Source organism: Trachurus japonicus, chromosome 17 (genome assembly GCF_045865225.1).
Source record: "Trachurus japonicus isolate A0001 chromosome 17, Traja_1.0".
Taxonomy (NCBI): Eukaryota; Metazoa; Chordata; class Actinopteri; order Carangiformes; family Carangidae; genus Trachurus; species Trachurus japonicus.
In genome coordinates this window covers 38,467,451-38,494,808 of record NC_140923.1, presented here as the reverse complement: position 1 = coordinate 38,494,808, position 27,358 = coordinate 38,467,451, and the positions used below count along the sequence as shown (strand labels likewise).

Sequence of the window (27,358 nt, the reverse complement as noted above, 5' to 3'; positions counted from 1 at the left end):
GCCACTCGTAACTTCTGACCCGTGAACTCGTACCAGATCGAACTGGTACCACTTCACAGGTCAGAAAAACATGAGTTACGAGTTGCCTTGAACGCATCATAACGTCTTGTCAGCCGATGGAGTCAGCAGCCCCCGCCCTCGTCATGGATCTATTGGTCCTCGTCCCTACGTCACCACATTCAGGCGCATCCCTTGGCTGCACACACAGAGAGGACTGCCCCTTTATGCCGTTCTCTCTCCTCATTGGATAAAGGTTGTAGGATACAAGGAAAGTTTTCTCCTGGGCTCAGAGCAGAGCAGAGTGACTGACAGACCCGTGTTTCAGACCAAACACTCTATAGAAGTGATTGCTGTCGGAAGATACAACTATTTAAGACTTAGATTAACACAAAAATATCGCTTGCTTTAAGTTCATGTGATATTTCAATTTTCCTTTTTAATTAATTTGCAAACAAAAAATGATTTTTTTTTGGATTTCGACACAAGGCTTTAATTTACCATATAATAAAAAAAATATTGTGTATGTGTTGAACATGTTCATAAATCTTGTGGTAGTAAGGACAGAAACTCACGGATGTTACTATCCCTTGCACCGTCACCAGGTCCACGACATCTGAGTTGATCTCAGCTATGCCAATTTTGGGTGAAACCGGGGTCAAGAGGGTGCGAGCTTGGTCCTCAAGTTCAGGGGCCACTTGTAAGGGGTTTAGGGCTCTGAATATTTTAGTGTCCTGGCGGGTGAGGAGGCACTGCCCGCCAAATCGGCTACAGCCATAGCCTTTGACAATATATGTTTGTCCTTCCTTAATTTGGTTAGATAATTTTTCAAATAAAATAAATTTCATGACCGACTGGCCATCGGTCACAGCTGCAGTTATGTTGTCATGGGAGGCCAGTGCATGGGCCGTGCCCTCACTGACCTCCCAGCTTGTGACCTTTTTTGTTTTTTTTATTTGGACAACCTTGATCGTAATTGGAGGGCAGTTTTCTGTGGGGTCAGCCTTCCTCTTGCGGATATTCTGGAGTGACATTCTGAAAAAGAAGACAAAAAACGATATTAGGGCCACTGACTTTGGTTTCTATTAAATTTGGGCTACTATTCTGATTTGTTGATCTATCATTTGCTAATCTGGTGCTAACCTGGACAAATAAATTTGGAGTTGGATGAATAGGCTATTTATATGACAAAAGAAAAAATAAAACCAAAATTGGATTTCACAGAATATAATATTATATATACAATATTATATTCTGTGAAATCCAATTTATATATCCAACTTCCTATATATATATATATATATATATATATATATATATATATGCGCCCTGTAACAAGTGTAAGGTTGGGATATGTGTAATAGTTGAGTTATTTCTTTATTAATAGTTATTTTGTAGCCTGCATTGTACAGTATGTGTCTTCACTATCAGCTGTTTCCTCCGGCCTGTGATTGGTTGTGGTAGTTGTAATTGTTTGTAGTCGTCATGGTGATGGTGAGGCCGGCGAGAAAGAGGAGAGTAAACACAAAAGTCCGTCTCCGTTTCTCCGTCCCTGTTTGCCTGTTTTCTGAGCATCAAGAATAGTAGGCTACCACCAGAGACGTTCACAAAGAATCCTTAATTTACATAAACTTAGTTGTCCTGGGCAACACTGTATGGAACACTGACCGTTGCCGGCCAGCATCAACTGCCAGCATTCTGTATCTGTCAGTTATCTGGATCGCCAGTTGACAATAAAGTAGTAGCCTAACAAGATTGTGCTTTAACCGTATATCCTGTAGTTGACTGAGTGAGACAACAGCACAGGATTAAACATGCCCTCGCGTCATTGCATAAAACCTGATGACTAACGCCTGTCAATCGCATTTTTCTCTCTCTTTTTTCCAGATTTAAAAGCCTCCAAAACAGGCGACATACAGTATGATAAAGAGCACAATTACAATTTGATTTACATATTTTGAATGACAAAGCAGCTCCCGCATTCAATCAAACAGGTACCGGTTCCGACCTGTTCAGCACCCACGGGATCGGCGCTCGTGGGGGTTCTGAAAGTGGTTAGCCTACTGTAGCAATGTTACTAAGCAACGTACGGGACTAAAAGCTTCTGATGTAGACGAGTAGGCCTACAGTAAAAAACTCTTCGGTAAATTGAGACATTAGACTTATCTTTCTGCTAATTGAAGTTATTACATACACATTTGATTCAACGACGCTTATGTCAGTAAAACAAGTTGCTGTGCCGCTTCTTAAAAAAGTGATTTGTGACGATTCATTGTTACCGGACAATTCCGTTACAGTTGGCTACTAACGGGCAAACATTGCGAAATTGTCACAGTTAAAACACCATATCCTCATCGTTCAGAAAACTTTAATTTAGTCTCAACATTTTTTTTTTAATGTCCGCAAAATTAATGACTGCTATTTAGCCTGCCAGTTCCGTTACAGTTACCGTTATGGGAAGAAATAATACCTAACAGTTCAATTCAATACTAACTGATAATGGTCGTTTGGCTAACGTTATTCTTCTCTGTTTTTCATTATGTGTAGCCTACAAATAAACCTAATTCACGAAAATGCCACAGTTAAAACACCACAATCTCATCGTTCAGAAAAGTTTAAATTGGTCTCAACTTTTTTTTTTTTTTTTTTGGGGGGGGGGGGGTTAAAATGTCCGCAAAATTACAGTGTAATGACCGCTACGTACCTTGCGACTTGCCGTTGAGACGATCTAGAAGAATCTGGTCCTGTCATCCTGTCATCGAGCTGTCAGGTAACAGCTGGAAATGTGTGGTACGTTCGAGGACAATTAGAATATTCACACGGGCAGCTGTGTCTTTTTTGTGAACACCCTGCTCATAGTGACTATTAATTTCATGAAGTGCTCCACACATTCACCATCACTTTATTTACCACTCATTCTTCTCTCTTTCGCGACGTTGACTCTTCTTCCCTTGGCTGGAGCTGTATACTGGACTGTATGGGTTGATATATTTTGTGATTATTTTTAAGACGATTCTGTGGAATATCCGAGTGTCCCTGAACATATCAAACAACCTCAACTTCTACGTCATCGGACTGAGGGCTCACTCTGCTCTTGCTCCTTGCCCGGTGAGTAATGCAAAGCGGTTCCTCCGCTATTTGTATTTTAAAAATACTGGTATTTAACGTGTCATGACCAAGCAGATATGACAATGCCTTCATCATAATTTCATGAACGTATAATTTTATACATGTGATATTCTGGTGTTGCTACTGCTAATTTAACGGTTAGCTAAGCGTATCTCTATGAGGAACTACACTGGCGTTACCGTTACTTTCGTTACTTGTAAGACTACTTAAATGGGTGAGTTTGATAAAACAGACACAAAAGTTTACTCTGATTAATGTCAACTTTGCCTAAACCAGTTGGACAAAATTTGTCCGACTAGCCTCCCTCATAAAGGGAAGAAAGTAGGCTACTAATGAATAGTACCGGGGCAGAGTTGGTTTAAACTGTAAGTTATTACATAACGTTAAGCATTTAACGGTGAGCTAAAACAGTTACAGCTACAGTTTGTTTGGTTATTTTGAAGGTAAACAAACCGCGAGCTACAGTTAGGCTAATTGCTAAGTTAATGACTGCAACAGCTGTTTACGTTACTGTAAAGCCCGTGTATGTAGCAGGAAAAGAGTGACTGACAGCCCGATAAGAATCCCTCATAAGGGAAAGAAAGTACTAATGAATAGTAGCCTACCGGGGCAGAGTTGGTTTAAACTGTATTACTTTTAACGGTGAGCTAAAACAGTTACAGCTACAGTTTGGTCATTTTGAAGGTAAACAAACCGTCAGCCACGGTTAGGCTAATTGCTAAGTTAACTGTTGAAGTCTGTGAGTTAACTTGTTTAGACTGCTACGGCTGTCACTCAATAAATTTAAGTTAATGTCGCCACTGTAAAGCCTAGTATGTAGCAGGAAAAGAGTGACTGACAGCCTGATAAGCCCCTCTCATAAGTATCAAAACATTAAGTTATATTGGCAGTCTATGAGACAAAAACGTCCCCTAAGAGTAGACGGCTAGGAGATTTTTTTTTATTTTTAAATTTAAGTTAAGGAGATAAAGTTAGAAATGCCCTGTGATAACACAATGTACATGTAACCATGGACAGCGCTATTTGTTGCCTACTGTGTTTGCGGGTGTCGGCTGTATGGAGCTGTCCATAGTGCTGAAACACAGCGGAGGAGGGAGAGATGTGTGATGTTTGATTTATACATCGGTTGTTTGCCGTCTATGCAACCACTGATGCAGATTCCATATGGTTTAACTTATCGTAAGAATCTACATGCCAGATATAGTTAGGTCCTTGAGCAAAATACTTAATCTCGTCCCTCTGCACATTGTGTCTTATAATCCAAGTGGGTAATGTCAATTCAAGTTTCTCAATAGGGGAGAAATGTAGGGGAGATGTTAGCACTGGTTCGTAACGGGGATGAAATCAGAAGCACCATGTGCATAAAGGACGGGGGAAGAAAATGCCAATGAACAGTGACAGGGTACAGTTTAGTTTTGGTTTAAAGTGTGTTTCATGGTCTCGTCTGTGTATTGAGTCATTTTTACTGTGTCAATACTATTGACACAGTAAAAATGATGTAGTAGGGGTGTGGCGAGATCAAAACGTGACGATATTTCTCGTTTAGTGAAAAGCTGTTTTGCGGGCACAAGGCAGGCGGTGCGAGCGCAGATCAGCTGATGGAAGAAAGAAATGTTGTGCCTGTAGCCACCGCGCCAGCGGAAGCAGGCAATTAAAAAAAAAACAACAACTCGGCTCCTATCTGCAGCTCGATGTCTCGCACAACAACAACAACCAACAGGTGCACATATTGTTTGCACTTAAAAAAGAAGAAATCGTTTATTTTATTTATATTATTTTAACTTAAGCTGCCGTTTTCGTTGCTTTTTTTTTTTTTTTTTTTGCAATATTCGGTGCATCCTTACTTTTAACTGTTGAACTTCCTTCCACAAATTGAAACTAAAACTTAAAGTTAAATCCCAGCTTTATTAGTAAGTCCTACTGCTAAAATAACAACAGCAACAAGAGCAGTGGGAGGGAAGCTGCACAGCGACCGCTCCAAGAGCCCGGTGCGTCCTGTCTGCAGCGGAGACACGGCCATTGAGAGGGCTGAGTGAGGGGACCGTTCCTGTAGGAACGTGCCTTTGTATAAATCATTTAAAAACCAAACACCCTGAACAGCATGCCGGGTAGGCTACGAGAGGGAGACACGGCTGCAGCAGTTAAAACCAAAGCTCCTCGTCCCAGCATGTCGCCAACTCCGTCCGTGGCCGACAGCTTTTAAAACAGTGATTCCCAACCTTGGGGTCGGGACCCCACGTGGGGTCCTGTTGCACGCTTAGCATAGAATATTTAATTCCGACCAGTGGTATTGGTAAACAAGAGTGAAAGTTGTGCAGTATTCCCATAGGATTTTAGGAGTCTCTCCCTCTCTCTCTGTGTGTGTGTGTGTGTGTGTGTGTGTGTGTGTGTGTGTGTGTGTGTGTGTGTGTGTGTGTGTGTGTGTGTGTGTGTGAGTGTGTGTGTGAGAGAGAGAGAGAGAGAGAGAGAGTCCAGCAGGAGGGTCACTGACTATTAAGGAGGGCCAACATAGACCTGTTAATTAATAGGAAACACAGCAGTAGTGTAATAATAATAATACATTTTGTGGATTACACCATTTAGGTTACATATCTTATGAATACCTTGCTTAAGACATTTTATAAAACGGAAAGGTGAAATCCGGCGATCTGATCGGTTGTTAACCGTGGTAATGAGCACGGTAATGACCACAGCTACTATTCTAAAGCCCTATCACAGCATAGGCTATCACTCCGCCTCAGGCACGTATGACTGGTATGAATGGAAGTTATATACCACGGCCTGTCCTGATATTGCTTAAATAGATTAGTATTAAAATCTAAAACTCAATGAAAATATCATAACATTTTACTTCTTTTCCCAGAGAAAGAGAAGAAGTTTCTGCACTTGCTCGTGATTGGTGAGTACAAAACCTGAACTGAAATTGATATTAAGATCAAGGACACAAGGAGAACACAGTAGTCCTCGTGTAGTGCTTCATAGAGACCAGAAAACAAATTGAACTACAATGACTGACCTTGACAACTTGATTTGTCACATCAAGACTGTTGCAACATCACATTTACTAAATCTGTAAAGTGTCATTTTGCACAGAACCAAGCCTCATACTCTCCATAGACTAAAAAGAGATTTGGCTAGTAATACAGAGGAGCGTGTGAGAATGGACCGACTAGAGACAGTTTAGTCACATGTAAAATTACATGACAGTCAAGTTTCTACTGATAGTTTATGTGTAAATTAACTCTGTATTACTGGCTCTTCAACAATGGTTACACATTGAACAATTTTGCTATGTAAATTGCATGTATTAGAAAGTTCTGAATAATGTTTCATACAGCTATAACAAGGATAGTTTTAGACCTAACGATTTCTCCTTTCTTATTGTGTTTCATATTTTTGCAGAAGAAGACCTGCCTTCCAGACCGTCCTGTTTTGTCCCTCTCACCCCCTCATCCCCTTTATCCATCCATCCTGCTCTATCTGTTGTCTCTGCCTTCTTTCTCTCTCCCTAAGTTTCACGCTTTCAGGCTTGCTGTTCAAAAGTACCAAGCCTTCAATGAACAAACTGAATACATGAAATACCATACTGAAAACAATTCTCCAGAAACAACTCTCTTTTGAAGTAGTTCTCCCTTGAACGAAAAGAATCTGTTTTGAAGTAGTTCTCCCTTGAACGAAAAGAATTCTCCTGAAATACAGAATTTCCTCTTATGCTATCCCTATTTTCACACTGAGATACATTCAATCTGTCCTACCTCTGTACACTCTGTCTTTACCATTCCTCTGTTGTCCATTTGTTCCAAATTGGGACTTTTTGAAATTAGTAAAAACCGAAGCAAGTATTTATAGTTTTAATTAACCAGTCCCAAGTATTTTTGCCTCACTAAGATACAGCTCTAGTTCGTCAATTTTAATTTGAAAGTACACACTGCCTTTGAATTTAAGCAAAATTTATTTTCTCCAGTGTGTCATTTTGTTTACTTTAAAATAAAGTAATTTTCAATTGATCTAAAGAGGCATTTTATTTTTACAAAGTATTTTCTGATTCAGTAGAAATTGATTGAACTGGACACTGTCATCAGGCTCACCGTCCTAAGAGCACTGTTGGTACAGTTATAGAGAGGTTCTCTATTTTTTCTGCTCCATATTGAGCGTAATTTCAATTAATTTGAATTATCTTTTCACATCCAGTCTCTGCTTTAATAAGCAACAAACCTCTCATAGCATAATCTGTGTCGTTGTTTGTCTGTATTGTGCGTATTTGTCTCCATCAACAATGCCAAGGAAAAACAAGAAGTCTCAAGCTAGAAAACTCCACTGGCAACAGCAGAGGGAATCTCAGTGTGCGGCACCAAGTGAACAAGCAGAGGGTACCGGTTCTCAGAGCAGCATGGTGAGTGAGTCTACGACACTTGTTAGTGAGACTGTAACACAGGGAGGACCACCTGATGGATTGTGTGTTTCCAATGCTGACATGATAAATAGGCAAAGTCACATTGATGCTACGTGCCCAGCAGAGGCTTCCAATGCAGACCCAGCGAAAAATCAGGTAGCTGCTTCAGAAGTGCCACAAGTTTCTAATGCTGACATTATAAAGGAGCAACATAACAGTGATGTAGATTGTTCTCATGTGCACCAGGCAAACTACAAACGCAAGTATGATAATTCAAATGTAGGACAAACATCTTGTGCAAACATTGCAAAAAGGAGACGTGGCAGTAATGCTCCACATGTAGCTGTTCCTCCTCATGCTTACAATGATATCCTGGAGCTTCAGCTCGGTGAGAAAAGAGTCTGTGCGATGCGTAGCCAGGCTTCTGTGAGATATGGTAAATACAGAAACCAACAGTGTACCTGTAACTCTCTGACGTTTCTGGCCTTTCTTTATGAGAATGAAAACATCACAACAGAGAACCTCAATCAAGTTTTGGATAAAGGTAATGCAATGTACAAAGAGGCCAGGAAACGGTTCCCAGACTTTAGCCATTTGACAACAGATGAGATCCCTGACCGAGTGACTGCACGCAGCCATGTGTACAATGTAAACATGAACATATGGTCACGATATGGTACGTTAGGAGACCCTGACCCTGGAAGTGTTGATTACTTTCTGGACCTAATGGCTGGACTGAGCTGTCTGCTGTCAGAAGTGCAGTATGCATTGCTGTTGATGACTGGGTTGTGTATCGCACTGTTCAGAACCAGATCTGGTAGGTTTGGTTTCTTTGACCCACACGGCAGAAAAGAGGATGGTAGACATATACCGCTGGGATGCCCTTTACCTGGTAGGGCTGTCATGGTGACATTCACAAGTCTCTTTGAAGTGATTCAAAGAATCCAAATATTTCACAGGGGGATCAGAACTCCCTCCTCCTGCAACTATGAGTTGAAACCTGTGACGTTTCCCTGTGCTAATGCAACCCACTACAACGAAGCCACCCCTGATGTGCTGATTACAACAAACACTCCTGCTGCAACAACATCCTCTGTTTTAGATGATGCCCTTCACAGTGAGCATAGTGTAAGTCCAGTCACTGAGCTCTCTGATGAGATACTTTATGAACTGTGCACTGCCATGGAAGCACAACCATTGAGCCAGCCCAGTGTAACTTCTGTCACAGCCCAAGACATCACTTCATCTGTGGCACAACAGGATCAAATCGGGTTGCCTGATCCACCAAATGAAACTGCTCCACATGTCTCACCCGACATCTCCATTACACTGTCCAAACTCAATAAAAACCAAAAGAGAAAATTCATGAGGAAACTAATGCTCTCAGCAAAACAAACACAAAAAAAAGACAAAAAAACAAGACAAAGAGAGAAGTATGCTTCAAATGAAACATATAGGGAAAAGAAGAAACTTTACGTCGCCAAACGCTATCAAGACAATACTGAAATTAAACAAACGTACAAAGATTATATGAAGAATCGTTACATGACCAACCCTGAAAGTAAACGGGAGAAACAGGAGTATATTACCAAACGATACAGGCAAAATGTGACTTTTAGAGAGAAACAAAAGCTCTATCTGACCAAAAGATATCGAGAGGATTTAACCTTTAAGGAGAAACAGAAACTGTACCTGACCAAAAATTACAACGAAAACTCCCAGTTCAGGGAACGGCAGCGGTCTTACATGACCAAAAATTACAAAGAAAACTCCCAGTTCAGAGAACGGCAGCGGTCTTACATGACCAAAAATTACAAAGAAAACTCCCAGTTCAGAGAACGGCAGCGGTCTTACATGACCAAAAATTACAAAGAAAACTCCCAGTTCAGAGAACGGCAGCGGTCTTACATGACCAAAAATTACAAAGAAAACTCCCAGTTCAGAGAACGGCAGCGGTCTTACATCACCAAAAATTACAAAGAAAACTCCCAGTTCAAAGAACGGCAGCGGTCTTACATTACAAGGCGTTACAGTAATGACCAGACATACAGAGCACGACACAGAGAGCTGATGAAGCAAAGGATGCGAGAGAAATATCACAACAATCTTGCTTTTAAAACTATGCACAACATGAGATGTGCTACGAAAATAAAAAGGAAATACAGACGTCTCGATAGACAAGCACAGGAGAGTGACAACAGTGTGATCGCAGAGGCCATATCTATATTCAGATCCCACATAAAGTCTGGTCCAACGTACCCTTGCACCGTGTGTCATAAGGCATCATTCCCAAACCAAGTGAAACAGTGCAAGAGGTCAACCTATGTGAAAAACCCACGTCTAGTTGCATCATGCCTAACTGGTAAATATGTTCATGTTTGTGATGAAGTCTGCAGAACTGAACAACAGTGCACGATGCCAGATGAGAGGAGAAAAGAGTGGATCTGTCACACCTGTCATGATCACCTTAAATGTGGAGCTATGCCGTCTCTTGCTGTAGCCAACAACATGGAGCTCATTGACATTCCACCTGAACTGTGTGACCTCAACATTTTGGAGAGACATCTCATCGCCAAATGCATCCCGTTTGCCAAGATTATTCCTCTTCCCAAAGGCAGACAAAATTCAATACGAGGTAATGTAGTGTGTGTCCCCTCTGAAGTTCAAGAAACTGTACAAGCATTGCCCAGAGTGAGGAGTGAGTCTCAGGTTCTGAGAGTGAAACTGAAGAGAAGACTGTGTTACAGAGGTCATCAGCTGTTTCAGACTGTAACCTGGTCTAAACTGGTCCACGCGCTACATAAACTGAAAGAGATTCACCCACAATACAAAGATGTAACTATTAGAGATGATGCTGAACTGTGTGATCCCACACTTCCTGATGATGAGGAGGAGGAGGAAGGTGAAACAATGAATGATGATGATTATGATGAAGGTGATCTGTTGGAAATTGATGTGTTTGAGAATGAAGCATTTCAGGAGACAGAGAATGAACCTGATGACGGGCAGAATGTTGACAATGCTGAGCAGCAGCCAACTGAGCAGACACGTGACAATGAGGAACAGGAAGAAAACATGCCCAATGGAGGGTTTGCGCTTGACTCGTGCCTTCAGCCAACTGATGTGTCAGAGGAGATATTAAGTTTTAGTGAGGGTATCTACTCTGTGGCGCCTGCTGAAAGAAACAGTCCAGTTGGTTTCTTCAAAACCCCCAGACTGGAGGCCATATCCTTTCCTATGCAGTTCCCTACAGGTCAGAACACACTAGATGAAAATAGACTTGTTAAGCTGTCGCCCAGCGGTTATTTCAAAGCTCGGCTTTTCTGTGTTGATAATCGTTTTGCCAGAGACACAAACTACTTGTTCTTTGCCCAGTTTGTGACAGAAATTCACTTGGCCACAAACAGCATGAGCATTCAGTTAAGGAAAGCAAAGCCTATGACCAGAGACGGACGCAGAATAACATCTGATATGTTACTGAATAAACGTGAGGTGGAAAGACTTGTGAGGAATAAAGATGCAGTAAGATTCATGCAGCCACTCAGAGGAACTCCAGCCTACTGGCAAAAAACAACCAGAGATCTCTTTGCCATGATCAGACAGTTGGGAGTTCCGACATTCTTCTGTACATTCTCAGCGGCTGAAATGCGTTGGCCTGAGGTCATCGAGGCAATAAAAAGACAACAAGGTGAGGATGTTAATTTTGACGAGCTTGACTGGTCCGCAAAGTGTGACATACTGAGGAGCAATCCTGTGACAGCCATGCGAATGTTTGATAAACGAGTAGAGGCTTTATTCAGAGACCTGATTTTCTCACAAGCAGAACCCCTTGGGAAAGTGCTCGATTTTTTCTACAGAGTAGAGTTTCAGCACAGAGGAAGCCCGCACATTCATTGCCTGTTATGGATAGAAGGTGCACCGGTGTTCGAGACCGATAGTGACAAAACAGTGTGTGACTTTGTTTCAAAGTACATCTCAGCTCAGCTCCCTGACCCACGCAAACAACCTGAACTGCACAGAAAAGTGAAGGAGTTACAGATGCACAGCAGAAACCACTCTCGCACATGTTTCAGAAGCTTTGGCTCTGCCTGCAGATTTGGATTTCCTAAACAACCCTGCAAAGAGACAATGATCACCAGACCATTTGAAAGTGACAGTGACATTTCCGAAGCAGTGGAAAAGGCCAAAGACAAACTCAAACCACTGAACGCGCTCCTGAACGAACCTGAGATTGCCGAACACCTGAGTTTGGAGCAGCTCCTGGCTCGCTATAAACTGACAGTCAGTGAATATGAGAAATGCATGAGCTTAATTGCCACATCCTGCTCTGTGACCTTGAAACGTGACCCCAAAGACTGCTGGGTAAATGGGTATAATTCGTACCTTCTCAAAGCGTGGGACGCGAACCTTGACATCTCTTTTATCCTAAATGCTTATTCCTGCATCATGTATCTGACCAGCTACATAACAAAGCAAGAATCCAAAATGTCAGAGTATCTGAAAACAGTCATTGAGAACTCCAACAAGGAACATGTCAACGAATGTGACGAAATGAGAGAAGTCATGCAGGCTTATTCCAAAAAGAGAGAGATATCAGCCCAAGAAGCAGTCGCAAGAGCATGTGGAATCAAACTGAAAAAATGTTCACGAGGTGTTGTATTCCTACCAACTGATGACAACCCAGTTAAAATGAGTCGCCCGATGTCAGCCCTGGAAGACGCAACACCAGGAAGTGCAAGTATATGGATGACATCACTGACGGACAAGTACAAAAACAGACCTGAGACACCAGAGTTTGAGGAGATGTGTCTGGCTGATTTTGCAGCAACATGCAGACTTGTCTATGGCAATCAGGCAAAAGGCAAAGATGTTCTCCGCTTGCTGAATGACTCTGGGTTTGTTCAAAGGCGAAAAAACGACAAGCCTGCTGTGATCAGATTTTACCGCCCCTCGAAGGAAAAAAGTCCTGAACAGCACTATGGATCACTGCTGAAGCTGTACCTTCCCTACAGATCAGATGCAGAACTGAAAAGGCCATTCTTACCAACGTACCAGTCCTTTTACGAAAGTGGCATTGCACGTCTGCCTGGCCGTGAGCACGGTGAGCTAGTTAAATACATTGTGAAAAGAAACAAAGACAAATACGAGAAAAACAGTAAAGAGATTGAGCAAGCTGTGGAAGAGTACGAGCAGAACAGAGGATTGATTGATGAATGGAACAACCTGGCACCTGAATCTGAACTTGTGAGGATGGAGTGCATTGATGAACTGCAAGCAGCAGAGCCAGATCACGAAAATGTACAAGAAAATGTCCCAGACTACAGTCGCCAGGTTAACGCTGTAACAGAAGCCAGAGCCATCAGAGAGCCCCCTGCAATGGATCCTGCCGTGTTACGTCAAATGTACCAGAACCTGAACCAGAAACAAGCCTGTGTCTTCTCTTTAATCAGAGATTGGTGCATTAAGCGTGTTCGTCGCCTAAATCCAGAGCCGCAGTTCATCTATATCAATGGTGGAGCTGGAGCAGGAAAGTCACATCTGATCAAATGCATCTACGCAGAGGCGTCGAAGATACTGTGCAAAGTACCCAGACATGCAGACGACACTGACATATCAAGCCCCACTGTGCTGTTGACTGCTTTCACTGGAACCGCAGCATTTAACATCTGTGGAACAACTCTGCACTCTCTGCTGAAGCTCCCCAGAAGTCTGAAACCTCCTTTTGTGGGACTGGGTAACAAACTGGATGAAGTCAGAGCAGAACTGATCAACGCTGAAATCCTCATCATTGATGAAGTGTCCATGGTGTCAAGGCCCCTCTTTGCATATGTTGATGTCAGACTGAAACAGATCAAAGGCAGCCAGAAACCTTTTGGAGGAATGTCAGTCATCGCTGTTGGAGACTTCTATCAGCTACCACCAGTGCGACAGTCTAAACCTCTGTGTGTACACGACCCAGAAGACATTGACCTGTGGCAGGAAAACTTTCAGATGATCACGCTCACTGAGATCATGCGTCAGAAGGATGATGTTGCCTTTGCAGAGATGCTGAACAGGATCCGTGTGAAAGACAAGTCAGAAGAGTTGTCTGAATCAGACAGAGCTTTGTTATCACAAGCCATCACTGAACCAGCTCAACGCCCTGCTGATGCCCTGCACATTTTTGCCACCAACAAACAGGTAGGTGCTCACAATACTGAAATACTGATGAAAAATTACTCCAACGTCACCAAAATTGATGCAGACGACTACAAAAAGGATCCGAGGAATGGGAAAATGACACGACAAGAACAACCATTCAAAGGAGGTACAAATGAGCTACCAGACACACTCCAAGTTGCAGAAGGCGTACGTGTCATGCTGACTAGAAACCTGGATGTTTCCAAAGGACTGGTGAACGGTTCGTTTGGTACTCTTATCAAAGTGGTAACCTCTGAACCGGCTGGATCTGCACATGTCAACATGCTTGGACTCCAAATGGATAATGAAACAGCATCAGGATCAGCTGACAACCTTGTTTATATCGAGAGATCAGAGGACAACCTGAAACAGAAAGGAGCTGTGCGCAGACAGTTTCCCATCAAGCTGGCTTTTGCATGCACTATTCACAAGGTTCAAGGCATGACAAGACATTCAGCTGTTGTCTCCCTGAAACACATTTTTGAGCCTGGCATGGCTTATGTGGCATTGAGCAGAGTCACCTCTCTCAGTGGACTGCACCTGCTGGACATGGATGAGAGTAAAATCTACGCCAACACTGAAATCACTGAAGCGCTTGAGGCCATGAGACAACTGAACCTGGATGACATGATGCCTCTTCTTCATCTCAGAGACACACTGAGCCGAACTGACACTCTGACCATTGTTCACCACAACACAGAGGGACTGCCAGCTCACATCAATGACATCAAGAGCCATCACGAACTGTGTCTTGCGGATGTTTTGTGTCTCACAGAAACCCACCTACAGGGCTCCTTTGTGGCAGACAGTCTTCAACTTCAGGGCTACAACATGTTCAGACGAAACAGACACCTGTCCTACACCAATGTTCCCCAGATGGCAAAGAAAGGTGGTGGTGGAGTTGCCATGTATGTCAGAAATCATATCCAAGTGCACGAGAAGCAGTACATACATAATGTAACTGACCTAGAGTTTGTGGCTCTGAAGATTGAAGCCCCAGTGAGAGCACTAATTGCAGCCGTGTACAGACCACCAGACTACTGTGTCGAGTCATTCCTGAAGAACCTGAGCAGCCTTGTGGACTCACTGGAGATCATGGATATTCAACCCATCATTGTCTGTGGTGATTTCAACGAGAATCTGAAGTCTGAAGAAAAAAAGCCAATACTGGAGATGTTTCAGTCCAGAGGGTTTCAACAACTCATCACTGATCCAACCACAGAGAAGAACACACTGTTGGACGTGGTTTTCATCTCTCAACCTCAGCAGCGTCTCCATTCTGGTGTGCTGAAGACCTACTACAGCTATCACAACCCGATTTACTGTGTATTGTCTTTTAACAGTTCATGAAACAGTGCGGTAAGCCATACAGGTTTAGTAAAATACAAGTGACTCATTTGATAAAATTGTATTTTCATCATGTTGTTATCACCATGTACATTCTTCAGTTTGCAATCAATAGGAAAATTCTTGAAGCATCATCTGTGTAAAAAAAAAAAAAGGAAAAAAAAGTGTGTTTTGGCTTGTGCATTTACCAGGGAGGGTTTTGGGTTTTGGGTTGGTAAATGCACAAGCCAAAAGAGTTTCAGGAACCGAGGACAGCCCGTGTTTACAATACCTGTGCTACATGTGTAACAGACACTGAAAAATGAACAATAAAATAAATTAATTTCAATAAATAATATTTATCAATTAATATAATATATCCTATTAACTGTTAAATTAATAAAAAACATCAATACACATTTATATGCAACTGCTGAAAGTACATGTTCTCTGTGTTGTGTGAGCTGGGATGGTCACCTCCCCTGCCTCAGGGCAGGTGGCCTGACCAGAGATCATTCACTCTGTGTGCTTTCTGACCCCTACTCAACGTTCCCCTCTCCAACCTTTACCACACCACTTCCAAAACTGTGAGGATCAGCTGGGAACGGCCAGGACATGGTGGCTGTCAGTCTGCCATTGCCCAGGCACTGCAGCATCATCCTGTCAACAGTGGATCCACCACAACTGGGTTCCACAGAGTTCTTCTTCCTGCCTGCCCTGGTTGTTCTTCGCTGAAGAGAATGAGACTGTCGTGGTGCTGCTGGTTGCTGAAGGTATGACAGACAGTATGTGATTTATAGGCTACAAGTTCTGCACATGTTTTATGCCACAAAAACGTACAACATCTTTCTCTTCTCTTTTATCAGGAGCACCTACTTCCACCTCATCATCATCCGGCCACGTCTGACCAGAAACAACAGCATCATCAAAACCGTCAGTCTGCAGAGCCCTCACTGCTGGACCGCACATACACAAGTCATCCTGCTGCCAGCTTCTATGCCTGCTCACAACAGAGCCAAAGGTACCGCTTTGTTGTTTTGTCATTAAAAAAAACTTGGATGACACTGTTGACAATGTAGGTTTACAACAATATCATGTCCACTGCCTTCTCCTTTCAGGTCTCCCCCACTTGACAGTAGAGACCGACAGGGCTGGACAGCTTTCTGGACCTTGTGATCTGTGTGACGGAGCACTGAGGGTGACAGGCTGATGATTCTCTGGCAGGTGATTACTTAAGGTAAATGATAATCAGTTAGGAAGGAAGTGTTGAACATGTGGTTTATGTCTTGGTCTTCACTTTCCAAAACATTTTTCTATCTTGTCTTGTCAGGTTCACCTCCCTCATTCTTCTGTTGATCATCTGGCAAGTGATGAGGTGCACTGCTGCACGGACACACAGCTCAGAACCACCAAGCCATCGTGCTGTCACTGACCACACATGACAGCACCATCCAATCTGTGCAGCAAGCAGCAAATGGCCAAGTCAAATTTGAACATGGGCCACTGCAGTCAGGACTGTGCCCATGTGATATATACTGTTGAGCCCATAAGGTTTTATTCTTGGCCGTCACAACATCTATCACACGTCTGCCCGTCCTGGGTGAGGGATCCCTCCTCTGTTGCTCACCCTGAGGTTCCTCCCGTTTTTTTCCCCTTGTTAAGGGTTTTCTTGGGAGTTTTTCCTCAGTCGATGTGAGGGTCTAAGGGCAGAGTGTTGTAATGCTGCTGTGTCAAGCACTTGGAGACAACGTTTTTTAGAAATGCAATACACAAATGAACCTCCTTTCCTGCAAGTGCTGTAATAAAGACAGATTCTAACTATCCCAAGGACAGTCATTCTTATATTATGTTTACCTAGTACTTTTTGTTGATACATAGATATTTCACATTACTGAAGAAAGGTGTTGTGTTTGAACAATTACTTCATATCAGTGAAACCTACACAGATTGTTGATTTCTACTGCTATTAGACCTCAAACACATCTTTTACACTTTTGTTAAACAATTCAGGTGTTTTTCCACCAAGTCATATAATTCAGCCTCCTGCTCACATGTTCTACTTTTACCTCTCACATATTGCTCCATCTATATTACCTCTCACATATTGCTTCATCTATATTAATAATGGTTCACTATGTTTTTACAGCTGTCGGTTTTGAAAAATATTTGAGAAGACTTCAGTTTTTCAATTTCTGCATACACATCCCACACACACACAAATACACACAGTGGTTAGTTTGCAAAACCTCATGCAGTAGCAACAAGATGCAAGCAGTAGCAGCGGCAAGGGCATCAGAGCAGTGGCGATAGCAGCAGAAAGTGGCAGCAGTAGCAGTAACATAGCCAGGGATGAGCAGGTAAGATGGGGGGTTGAAATAGCCTATTTGGATGAGGACAGCATGTGAATGATCAGCTGATCGTGATTTTAAGCTGTGAGGTTCCAGTGCTTTTTGCAGCTGACTTCAAGTCTTCAACAGACTCTTCAACTGTTACATTTAATAACGCAGGATTTTCCAACATGTTCCTCTTTCATTTCAACATTTTTACTGGTTGTAGACCTTTGACACATTTTTTTTTTTTTCTTTCTATTATCTAAATCAGTTCAGGTATTTTTCCACCATGTCATGTGATTCAGCCTCCTGCTGTCATGTTATACGTTTCTACTTGAGATATTGTTTAATCTATATTAGTAAGAGTTCAAAAATGTTTCCAAGCTGTCAGTTAAACTTATTTGAGTAGACTCAAGCTTTTCAATACATTCATACTATTCTTCAACAATTCAAGTAATTTCCACCCATTTCATACATCCTCCATCTTCAATCTTATACTTTTATTCTTACGATATTGTTTCATCTATATTAGTAATGGTTCAACAATGTTTTCAAGCTGTCAGTTTTATATACGAGTAGACTTCAGCCTTTCAATTTATTCATACTAATCTTCAACAATTCAAGTTGAAATCACCTATTACCTATTACAAAGCCATGGATTTTTACATTTCCCCTTAAATGACTTAAATGTTAATTTTTTCATACTAATCTTCAAAAATTCAAGTAATTTTCCAAACATTTCATACAAATTCGACATCCTTCTTATAAGTTTTACTTTTTAATATTTTCTCACCTATTTCAGATTTCAACCATTCAACTATTAAACTATAAATTTGCCGGATTTCTACATTTTTCTCAAACTTTTTATTAACATGTTTAACTTTTACCCTTCAGATATGTTGTAGTTATTTTTAGTTATTCTGCCCTTTAACGGATTGTAACTATTCTACTTTTACACTTCAGATATTGTTTCATCTATACTAGTAATGGTTCAAAAAATGTTTTCAAACTGTTTCAAATAAATTGTGCACTTTAACCTTTCAATTCATTCATACTATTCTTCACTAATTCAAGTAATTAGCACCCATTTCATACATCCTCCATCTTTCATCTTCTACTTTAACTATTCAGATAGTGTTTAATCTACATTAGTAATGGTTCAAAAATGTTTTCAAACTGTCAGTTTTAAGTAAATCTGAGTAGACTTCAGACTTTCAATTTCTTCATACTGATCTTCAACAATTCAAGTAATTTCAAACCATTTCATACTCTTCATATATTGTTTCATCTCTTCAAGATTTCTTCAGCAGTTTCTTAACTTAATTCAGCATAGTTTCAACAATTTATTCAGCTCATTCAGCTTCCAGCTTCCAGCATTCACCCGTATTTCCTTCAGGAAATGCATTTTCTAGTTCTTACTTCTTCTTCCCTTTTTCTGCGTTTAACTCCTTCTTCATACTTTGTGCTATTTCAACAATTCATATATCAAAACGTGCAGCTTTTTCAGGACATTTATGCTATTATTTTTCTCTTTCATACTATTTATACTTTTTAAAATATTTAACTTTTTGTGCAATTTTTCTCTCATAGGAAATACATTGAAACAGTCTTCAAACTCTTCAAATCTTCTGCTTCATTCAGCCTCTAATAGCTTCAGCATACTTTCAGCTACAGACTTCATTCAACTTTTAAACTGTTCACAAACCTTTCAACTATTCAGCTATATCTCAGCTTATTGATATCTTCAACAGTTTCAGATATATGTATAGTTTTAAAATCATTAAAATTTCTGACAAAATTCAGATTTAACATGAAAGTCAATGGGACGGAATGTTCGGACGTTGGCAGTTGGTAGAGTGACAGAGGGTCTAAAAATCCTCTCACATTTTTCTCTCTATCCTGTCAGTACGGCCACAGATTACACTCTACACACATAATTTCGGGCATGCTTGTAGACAAGCTCATCCTTGATCTCTTCATGTGCTCAAAAAACCAGAGAGACGAACACAATTTAAACTGGGAGCCTCCGAGTGCGGCCAGTTCCCTCCCTTCCTCTCATTGACTCCCATTCAAAAGTAGGCGCTGATTTTCTAAACGTCCCAAAGTTTCCAACCTGCGACACAATCAACAATTTTTACTCTAGAAACACCAAAGTGACACGGACGCGTTCAGCAAGGTCTTATGGTTCGGAAAATGTAAACCTTTTGCTCGTACTAAGTACAGATTTGTCGTACATTAGATCTGTTTGAGGGTGTCACAGAGCAGTTAAAGCCTATGGTTAAAGCTGCCACCATACCTTAAAGCCACCAGCCAACAGTTACATGGTAACCTCAACATGGCAACCTCACCATGGTAACCTCACCATGGCAACGTCACCATGGCAACGCACACACATTCTCTCTGTCTGACTGTCTGTCGGTCATACACACACACACACACACACAAATGGACACACACTAACTACCACACACACACACACACACACACACACACACACAAATGGACACACACACACACACACACACACACACACACACACAAATGGACACACACTCACCATACACACACATCCAACACACACACAAATGGACACACACTCACCATGCATACACATCCAACACACACACACAAATGGACACACACTAACTACTACTACACACACACACACACACACACACACACACACACCATACACACACGCACACACACAAATGGACACACACACACAAATGGACACACACTCACCATACACAGACATCCAACACACACACACACACACAAATGGACACACACTAACTACCACACACACACAAACACACACACCCAACAAACATACAACCACTTACCAAACACATACACAATTTACACAATTACACACAAACAGACAAACATGCACACACAACAAACACACACACAAATGGACACACACTAACCATACACAAACAGACACACACGTCCAACACACACACATTTCATACAGTTGTCAGGTCAGAACTTTATGTATATCTTCCTCACACACACACACACACACACACACACACACACACACACACACACACACACACACACACACACACACACACACACACACACACACACACACACACACACACACACACACACACACACACACCACACACACACACACACACACACACACACACTTTTCCTACAGTTGTCTGACTGTTTTGTGTACCTCTCTATCTTCCTGTTGTAGTTAATGGACTCGTTGCTGTTAATTTTGTTCTTTAGCTATTTAAACTGAAAATACACATTTCCCCATTTTGGTCATGTTGAACACATTGTTTTACACGTATCCTAAACTACTGAGGCTCTTCTCAACCATTTCACACCATTAAACCCGCTGTTTACATGTTCTACTTCTCAGCTAATGCTAATGATCTATATTCTTCAACAATGTTCTTCTGCTGTCAGTTTACAATGTATTTCAGTAGGCATTAACTTTTTTCCTAATTCAGGAATTTTTCAAACTCTTCTTTGACAATTCAAGTAATTTCCAGCCATTTCATACAAAGTCTCACATCTTCTACTTTTAAATATATTCTCAGCCATTGCTTCGGCTATGTTAGTGCTGGTTCATCAGTTGTCCTTCCTGTTAGGTTAGCTGCAGATTTCAACTATTTAACCATTACATTTAAACATGCAGAATTTCAATGTTTTCTTCTCCCTTTAGCATTTCTACTGCTTTTTACCTTTAAAAAGGCATTCATCTCACACTACAAGTTATATGTTTCAGCTTTTTCCCTCCTAGGGATGAATAAAGTATTCCTCTACTCTCTACTCTACTCTACTCTAGCATTAGTCTTTTCAACATTGCTTTAGCAGTTTCGTCAACTAATTTAGCATTGATTCAACAATTTCTTCAGCTGATTCAGCATTGCTTCAGCAACAGCGTTCAGCTGCTTTCAGCATTCACACGCATTTTCTGCAGGAAATGCTATCTTTTTCTAGTTATTAGTGTGAATGCTGGAAGCATTCACAGTATTGTTATTCTGTTCGGCCATTTTGTTTCTTTAAACTTATTATTATTATTATTCTGAGTCTTCTTCCCTTTTTCTGCGTTTAACTCCTTCTTCATACTTTGTGCTATTTCAACAATTCATATATCAAAACGTGCAGCTTTTTCAGGACATTTAGGCTATTATTTTTCTCTTTCATACTATTTATACTTTTTAAAATATTTAACTTTTTCTGCAATTTTTTTCCCATAGGAATACATTGAAACAGTCGTCAAACTCTTCAAATCTTCTGCTTCATTCAGCCTCTAATAGCTTCAGCATACTTTCAGCTACAGACTTCATTCAACTTTTAAACTGTTCACAAACCTTTCAACTATTCAGCTATATCTCAGCTTATTGATATCTTCAACAGTTTCAGATATATGTATAGTTTTAAAATCATTAAAATTTCTGACAAAATTCAGATTTAACATGAAAGTCAATGGGACGGAATGTTCAGACGTTGGCAGTTGGTAGAGTGACAGAGGGTCTAAAAATCCTCTCACATTTTTCTCTCTATCCTGCCAGCACGGCCACAGATTACACTCTACACACATAATTTCGGGCATGCTTGTAGACAAGCTCATCCTTGATCTCTTCATGTGCTCAAAAAACCAGAGAGACGAACACAATTTAAACTGGGAGCCTCCGAGTGCGGCCAGTTCCCTCCCTTCCTCTCATTGACTCCCATTCAAAAGTAGGCGCTGATTTTCTAAACGTCCCAAAGTTTCCAACCTGCGACACAATCAACAATTTTTACTCTAGAAACACCAAAGTGACACGGACGCGTTCAGCAAGGTCTTATGGTTCGGAAAATGTAAACCTTTTGCTCGTACTAAGTACAGATTTGTCGTACATTAGATCTGTTTGAGGGTGTCACAGAGCAGTTAAAGCCTATGGTTAAAGCTGCCACCATACCTTAAAGCCACCAGCCAACAGTTACATGGTAACCTCAACATGGCAACCTCACCATGGTAACCTCACCATGGCAACGTCACCATGGCAACGCACACACATTCTCTCTGTCTGACTGTCTGTCGGTCATACACACACACACACACACACACAAATGGACACACACTAACTACCACACACACACACACACATCCAACACACACACACACACACAAATGGACACACACACACACACACACACACACACACACACACAAATGGACACACACTCACCATACACACACATCCAACACACACACAAATGGACACACACTCACCATGCATACACATCCAACACACACACACAAATGGACACACACTAACTACTACTACACACACACACACACACACACACACACACACACACACACACACACACACACCATACACACACACGCACACACACAAATGGACACACACTCACCATACACACACATCCAACACACACACACACACACAAATGGACACACACTAACTACCACACACACACACACACACACACCCAACAAACATACAACCACTTACCAAACACATACACAATTTACACAATTACACACAAACAGACAAACATGCACACACAACAAACACACACACAAATGGACACACACTAACCATACACAAACAGACACACACGTCCAACACACACACATTTCATACAGTTGTCAGGTCAGAACTTTATGTATATCTTCCTCACACACACACACACACACACACACACACACACACACACACACACACACACCACACACACACACACACACACTTTTCCTACAGTTGTCTGACTGTTTTGTGTACCTCTCTATCTTCCTGTTGTAGTTAATGGACTTGTTGCTGTTAATTTTGTTCTTTAGCTATTTAAACTGAAAATACACATTTCCCCATTTTGGTCATGTTGAACACATTGTTTTACACGTATCCTAAACTACTGAGGCTCTTCTCAACCATTTCACACCATTAAACCCGCTGTTTACATGTTCTACTCCTCAGCTAATGCTCCATCTATATTCTTCAACAATGTTCTTCTGCTGTCAGTTTACAATGTATTTCAGTAGGCATTAACTTTTTTCCTAATTCAGGAATTTTTCAAACTCTTCTTTGACAATTCAAGTAATTTCCAGCCATTTCATACAAAGTCTCACATCTTCTACTTTTAAATATATTTTCAGCCATTGCTTCAGCTATGTTAGTGCTGGTTCATCAGTTGTCCTTCCTGTCAGGTTAGCTGCAGATTTCAACTATTTAACCATTACATTTAAACATGCAGAATTTAAATGTTTTCCTCTCCCTTTAGCATTTCTACTGCTTTTTACCTTTAAAAAGGCATTCATCTCACACTACAAGTTATATGTTTCAGCTTTTTCCCTCCTAGGGATGAATAAAGTATTCCTCTACTCTCTACTCTACTCTACTCTAGCATTAGTCTTTTCAACATTGCTTTAGCAGTTTCGTCAGCTAATTTAGCATTGATTCAACAATTTCTTCAGCTCATTCAGCATTGCTTCAGCAACAGCGTTCAGCTGCTTTCAGCATTCACACGCATTTTCTGCAGGAAATGCTATCTTTTTCTAGTTTAAAGTCTACTGTTGGCTGAAACCATTTAATATGCAAAATGTATGTCTATTGGTTGTTGCTAGTTTAAAATGGCAGTGGTAGTGTGTTCAACAGTGTTGAACCGTGTGTTAAACGTTCCTGAACGGCTGTGTGTTCAACAGAATGGCATTATCGAAGCATTAAATTCAATCTTGGAGGATTATGTCACATTACTGAAAGACATACCGTCTTCTAGGAATGCTCTCTCTGCCTACCTGTGACACGCAGCACCTGCAGGCTGACAAGTGGTTTGAGGGACGAGGATCCCAGGGTGCGGAGGTGATTTCTGCTGAGGTCCAGCAGGGCGAGAGATGACAGGCCAGACAGAGCTTGCTCCGCCAGCAGCTCTATGCTGTTTTCCTGCAGATGGAGTTCCTGCAGACGCTGCAGAGAGCAGGAAAAAAAAACAAAAAAACATCCAGCAGAGGATGGAAAATGTGAACGTGTTAGTTAAAGGAAGGGGGGGAGAAATGTCAAAAGTGAAAAGAGGATGACTCAATTTCATTAGACTCAGTCTGTACTGTATTACTGTGTGATAGGGATTAGTCAGACATGCTGTCATGAATTGGATTTGCAGTCACAGATGTCATTCTATATAATCCATAAAGAAGAGTCCCATATTGGAATTGCTTTGACTTTGCAAGCAAAAATTAAGGTTTTAGGAATGCCTCACCCAAGATGTGCATAAAGTCATCAGCTCACACACTCACACACACACTGACCTGCAGTCCCCTGAAGGTGTGGTCTTGCACCCGAGTGATCTGGTTGCCGGCGAGGTAAAGGATCCGGAGGTGCTCCAGACCCCGAAACATGTCAGGGGTAACCAGGTGGATGAGGTTGCCATTGAGGGCAAGTTCCAGCAGCTGCCCCTGGCTGAGAAAGGCCCCGGGCTCTAGGGCCGAGATGCTGTTGTTCTGGAGGTAAAGATAATGGAGGCTGCCCAGGCGAGTCAGGTCCTGAAGACGGATCTGCACTATAGCATTATCCTGGAGAAAGATGGTCTTTGGGGAGAAAGACGGAATGAAATTAGTAGAGCGATCACCGATTGATTGCATTAGGGGAACAGAGGAGGGGATGTCATGTTTGAATTGGTGTTTGTTTTGTTCTGGAAAGCGAGCATGGCCTGTTCCTGTGCTCTGCTCGGCGGGTAGAGAAATGCATTAACCATGAGAAGAGATTACATTAGCAACAGGCCCACTTTTTAAACCTGTGCTCTCACAGGGCTGTGCAATGGATCTATGTTAATGTAGGTAATACAAACAATGTGTAATGAGCTGGTTTGGGATCGTGATAACAATGACAGTGACAATGTGGCTTATGCAGCTTTTTTTCCCCCCTCCGTTACGTGCTTCTGTTCTCTTGACAAATGCTGTGGAAGCTCTTCTCGGGAAACATCCTCAAACAAAACAAAAACGCTTGAGTGATTGGAACTGCCTGAAGTGCGCAAATACACAGCAGTCTGCTTGATTGGTCATGTGTATTCACAAGTGACATTACTGTACCCACCCGAAAAAAGCAAACACGGGCCGTAAAGTATGATTAAGGAGATAGACCTGCTGAATGAGGTTAATGGAACAATTTATGCAGGACATGTTTCCCATTAATATTCATAAGCTGCAGTAATGTTGGGGGGCCTGAACCCGAGAGGAAAAGACGGTGTGATGTTAAACATCTCCTCAACAGATGATCACAGGGCGTGCGAGAGTCACTTTCTGTGCAAGAATGAATAATTACTCAGCCAACAGCATGGCCCCTCCCTCAGGCTTACATCAAAGGGGGTCACGGCGAATTGATTAACCACAATCATTTCAGGGTAATAAGAATGGATCAGAGAGGAAGTCAACTGATACAAAAAAAAGCACTGATGCAGGAGCAGGAGGGATGGAGGGGGATGAGGAGGAAGGGAGGGAAGGGGTCAGTTGCAGTGCAGTAGTAGCAGCTAGTGCCCTAACACCTTGTCGATCAGCCCACTGACCTCGGTGACAGAAGGGACACCCTGAGGGATTTCTTTGATCCCGAGAGATCCACACTCCACCGTGAGGCTGTAGCAGCGGCAGCCGGAGGGGCATCCCAGGGACAGCTGAGGGATGAGGGCGATTATGACCAGGAAGAGTCTGGAGCACCACAGGAGGACCATTGTGGGTTTTTTTTTTTTTTTTTTTTTTTACAGCTGGCCTTCAGAGACAAAACCTGGGGAGAGAGAGAGAGCGCAGAGGAGTAAGCATTAATCACTCGCCACGGTTACAACCAGTGCGGTCCTTTTTTTTTTTTCCCATCACGGTAATGTGTTTCATCCTCAACGCCAAAGACTTGACAGCTGCTGCAAGATACGTTGTGTATGCAGATGACTGGACTGGCGAGGCAGGATTGATATAAAAAAAAAAAAAAAAGCAAAGGCGACATAAGAGTATCTCCTCATTCCTGCCTGTTTTTCCATTCAGCTGTGTCTAGTCAGTGGAATTGCAGCAGCTTCTATTATGGGCTTCAATTAATTAAAGATGTGATAAAAGATGTGCAGGTTGCCTCAAGGACCTCTCTCTTGTCTTTCTAATGCATGCACAAACACACTCACACTCCACCTCTATTTCTGTCTCTCTCTTTGTCTTACAAAGGCAATGCACACACACACATCAACACGTGCAACTGCACCGCACAGACAGAGGCTGTGTTTTTGACCATAATCTCAGAAACCACATTTGCCTCCTCAAAGCAAACCTCAAGTGGTAACCAGCTCTAATCCGCTGATCAAAAACATCAGCATCGGCTGCTTGCTACACCTTACAGCAACATCTTCCTTTGATATAAACCCATCACTGAGCAACTCATCCATGCACATTTTTTTATTTATTTATTTTATTTCTACACAGCCTGGAAGGGATTTATTGTTACGCTCGACTGTTCACATCAAAACGGCCGCAGACCCGCCGTCCAACACCTTGTAGTGCTACAGTGTTCACAATAGTTCACAGGCAGCAGATCACATGAAGATACTGCAGGGCTGGAGATATAATACATGTTGAAATGTCACACTGAGCCCCGTCAATCTGCTCCAGCGACAGCAGGTAGATTTATTGTGCTTTGCTGAGCCTGCCTGCCTTATTCTAGAGAATCTTCATCCAGTAGAGGAGCAGGCATCTCATTGATCCAATCTAAAGTCTCACATTGTTATAAAACATTCATGCGCAACCCGGGCCGTGCCTCTCTATCCCATTAAGCCTGTTTGACTTGTGAAATTTCTAGTTTGCTTAAGATTGCAGAATCACCCAGACAGATAATTGATAGCATTTAGATCTCGCTCTGAATGATTTGGAGATCATCATTAATTATTCCAATGCACACAGATCTCATTCCAGCTCAGTGATGAAAGGACCTGAAACAAACTGTGACTGATAAATATTCAGCTTGCAGCGTGTTTGAAAATGTTCTGTCAGATTGATATC

General features: G+C 41.8%; 1 protein-coding gene and 1 long non-coding RNA gene across 5 annotated transcripts in view; one reads left to right on the top strand and one right to left on the bottom strand.

The window, feature by feature from the left end:
• The window catches only part of LOC146971367 (leucine-rich repeat-containing protein 24-like), a 37,609-nt gene extending 11,501 nt beyond the window's left edge, over positions 1 to 26,108 (bottom strand). The window contains exons 1-3 of the mRNA XM_085806035.1: positions 25,894 to 26,108; positions 24,641 to 24,919; positions 24,134 to 24,302 (exon numbers count right to left, since the gene is read on the bottom strand). Coding sequence (XP_085662161.1) covers positions 24,134 to 24,302; positions 24,641 to 24,919; positions 25,894 to 26,055 — 610 coding nt within the window. The 5' untranslated portion in view covers positions 26,056 to 26,108. The remainder of the gene's footprint in view (positions 1 to 24,133; positions 24,303 to 24,640; positions 24,920 to 25,893) is intronic.
• LOC146971368 (uncharacterized) lies at positions 15,301 to 16,848 on the top strand. 4 transcript variants are annotated; one of them, XR_015038124.1, is made up of 5 exons: positions 15,301 to 15,798; positions 15,892 to 16,046; positions 16,162 to 16,262; positions 16,356 to 16,542; positions 16,577 to 16,848. It is a non-coding gene; the product is annotated as an uncharacterized LOC146971368 (long non-coding RNA). The 4 variants fall into 4 exon arrangements; XR_015038125.1 differs by having other exon boundaries at positions 15,302 to 15,484; positions 15,517 to 15,798; positions 16,356 to 16,848; XR_015038122.1 differs by having other exon boundaries at positions 15,303 to 15,798; positions 16,356 to 16,848.
• Positions 26,109 to 27,358: the final 1,250 nt, after the last annotated feature.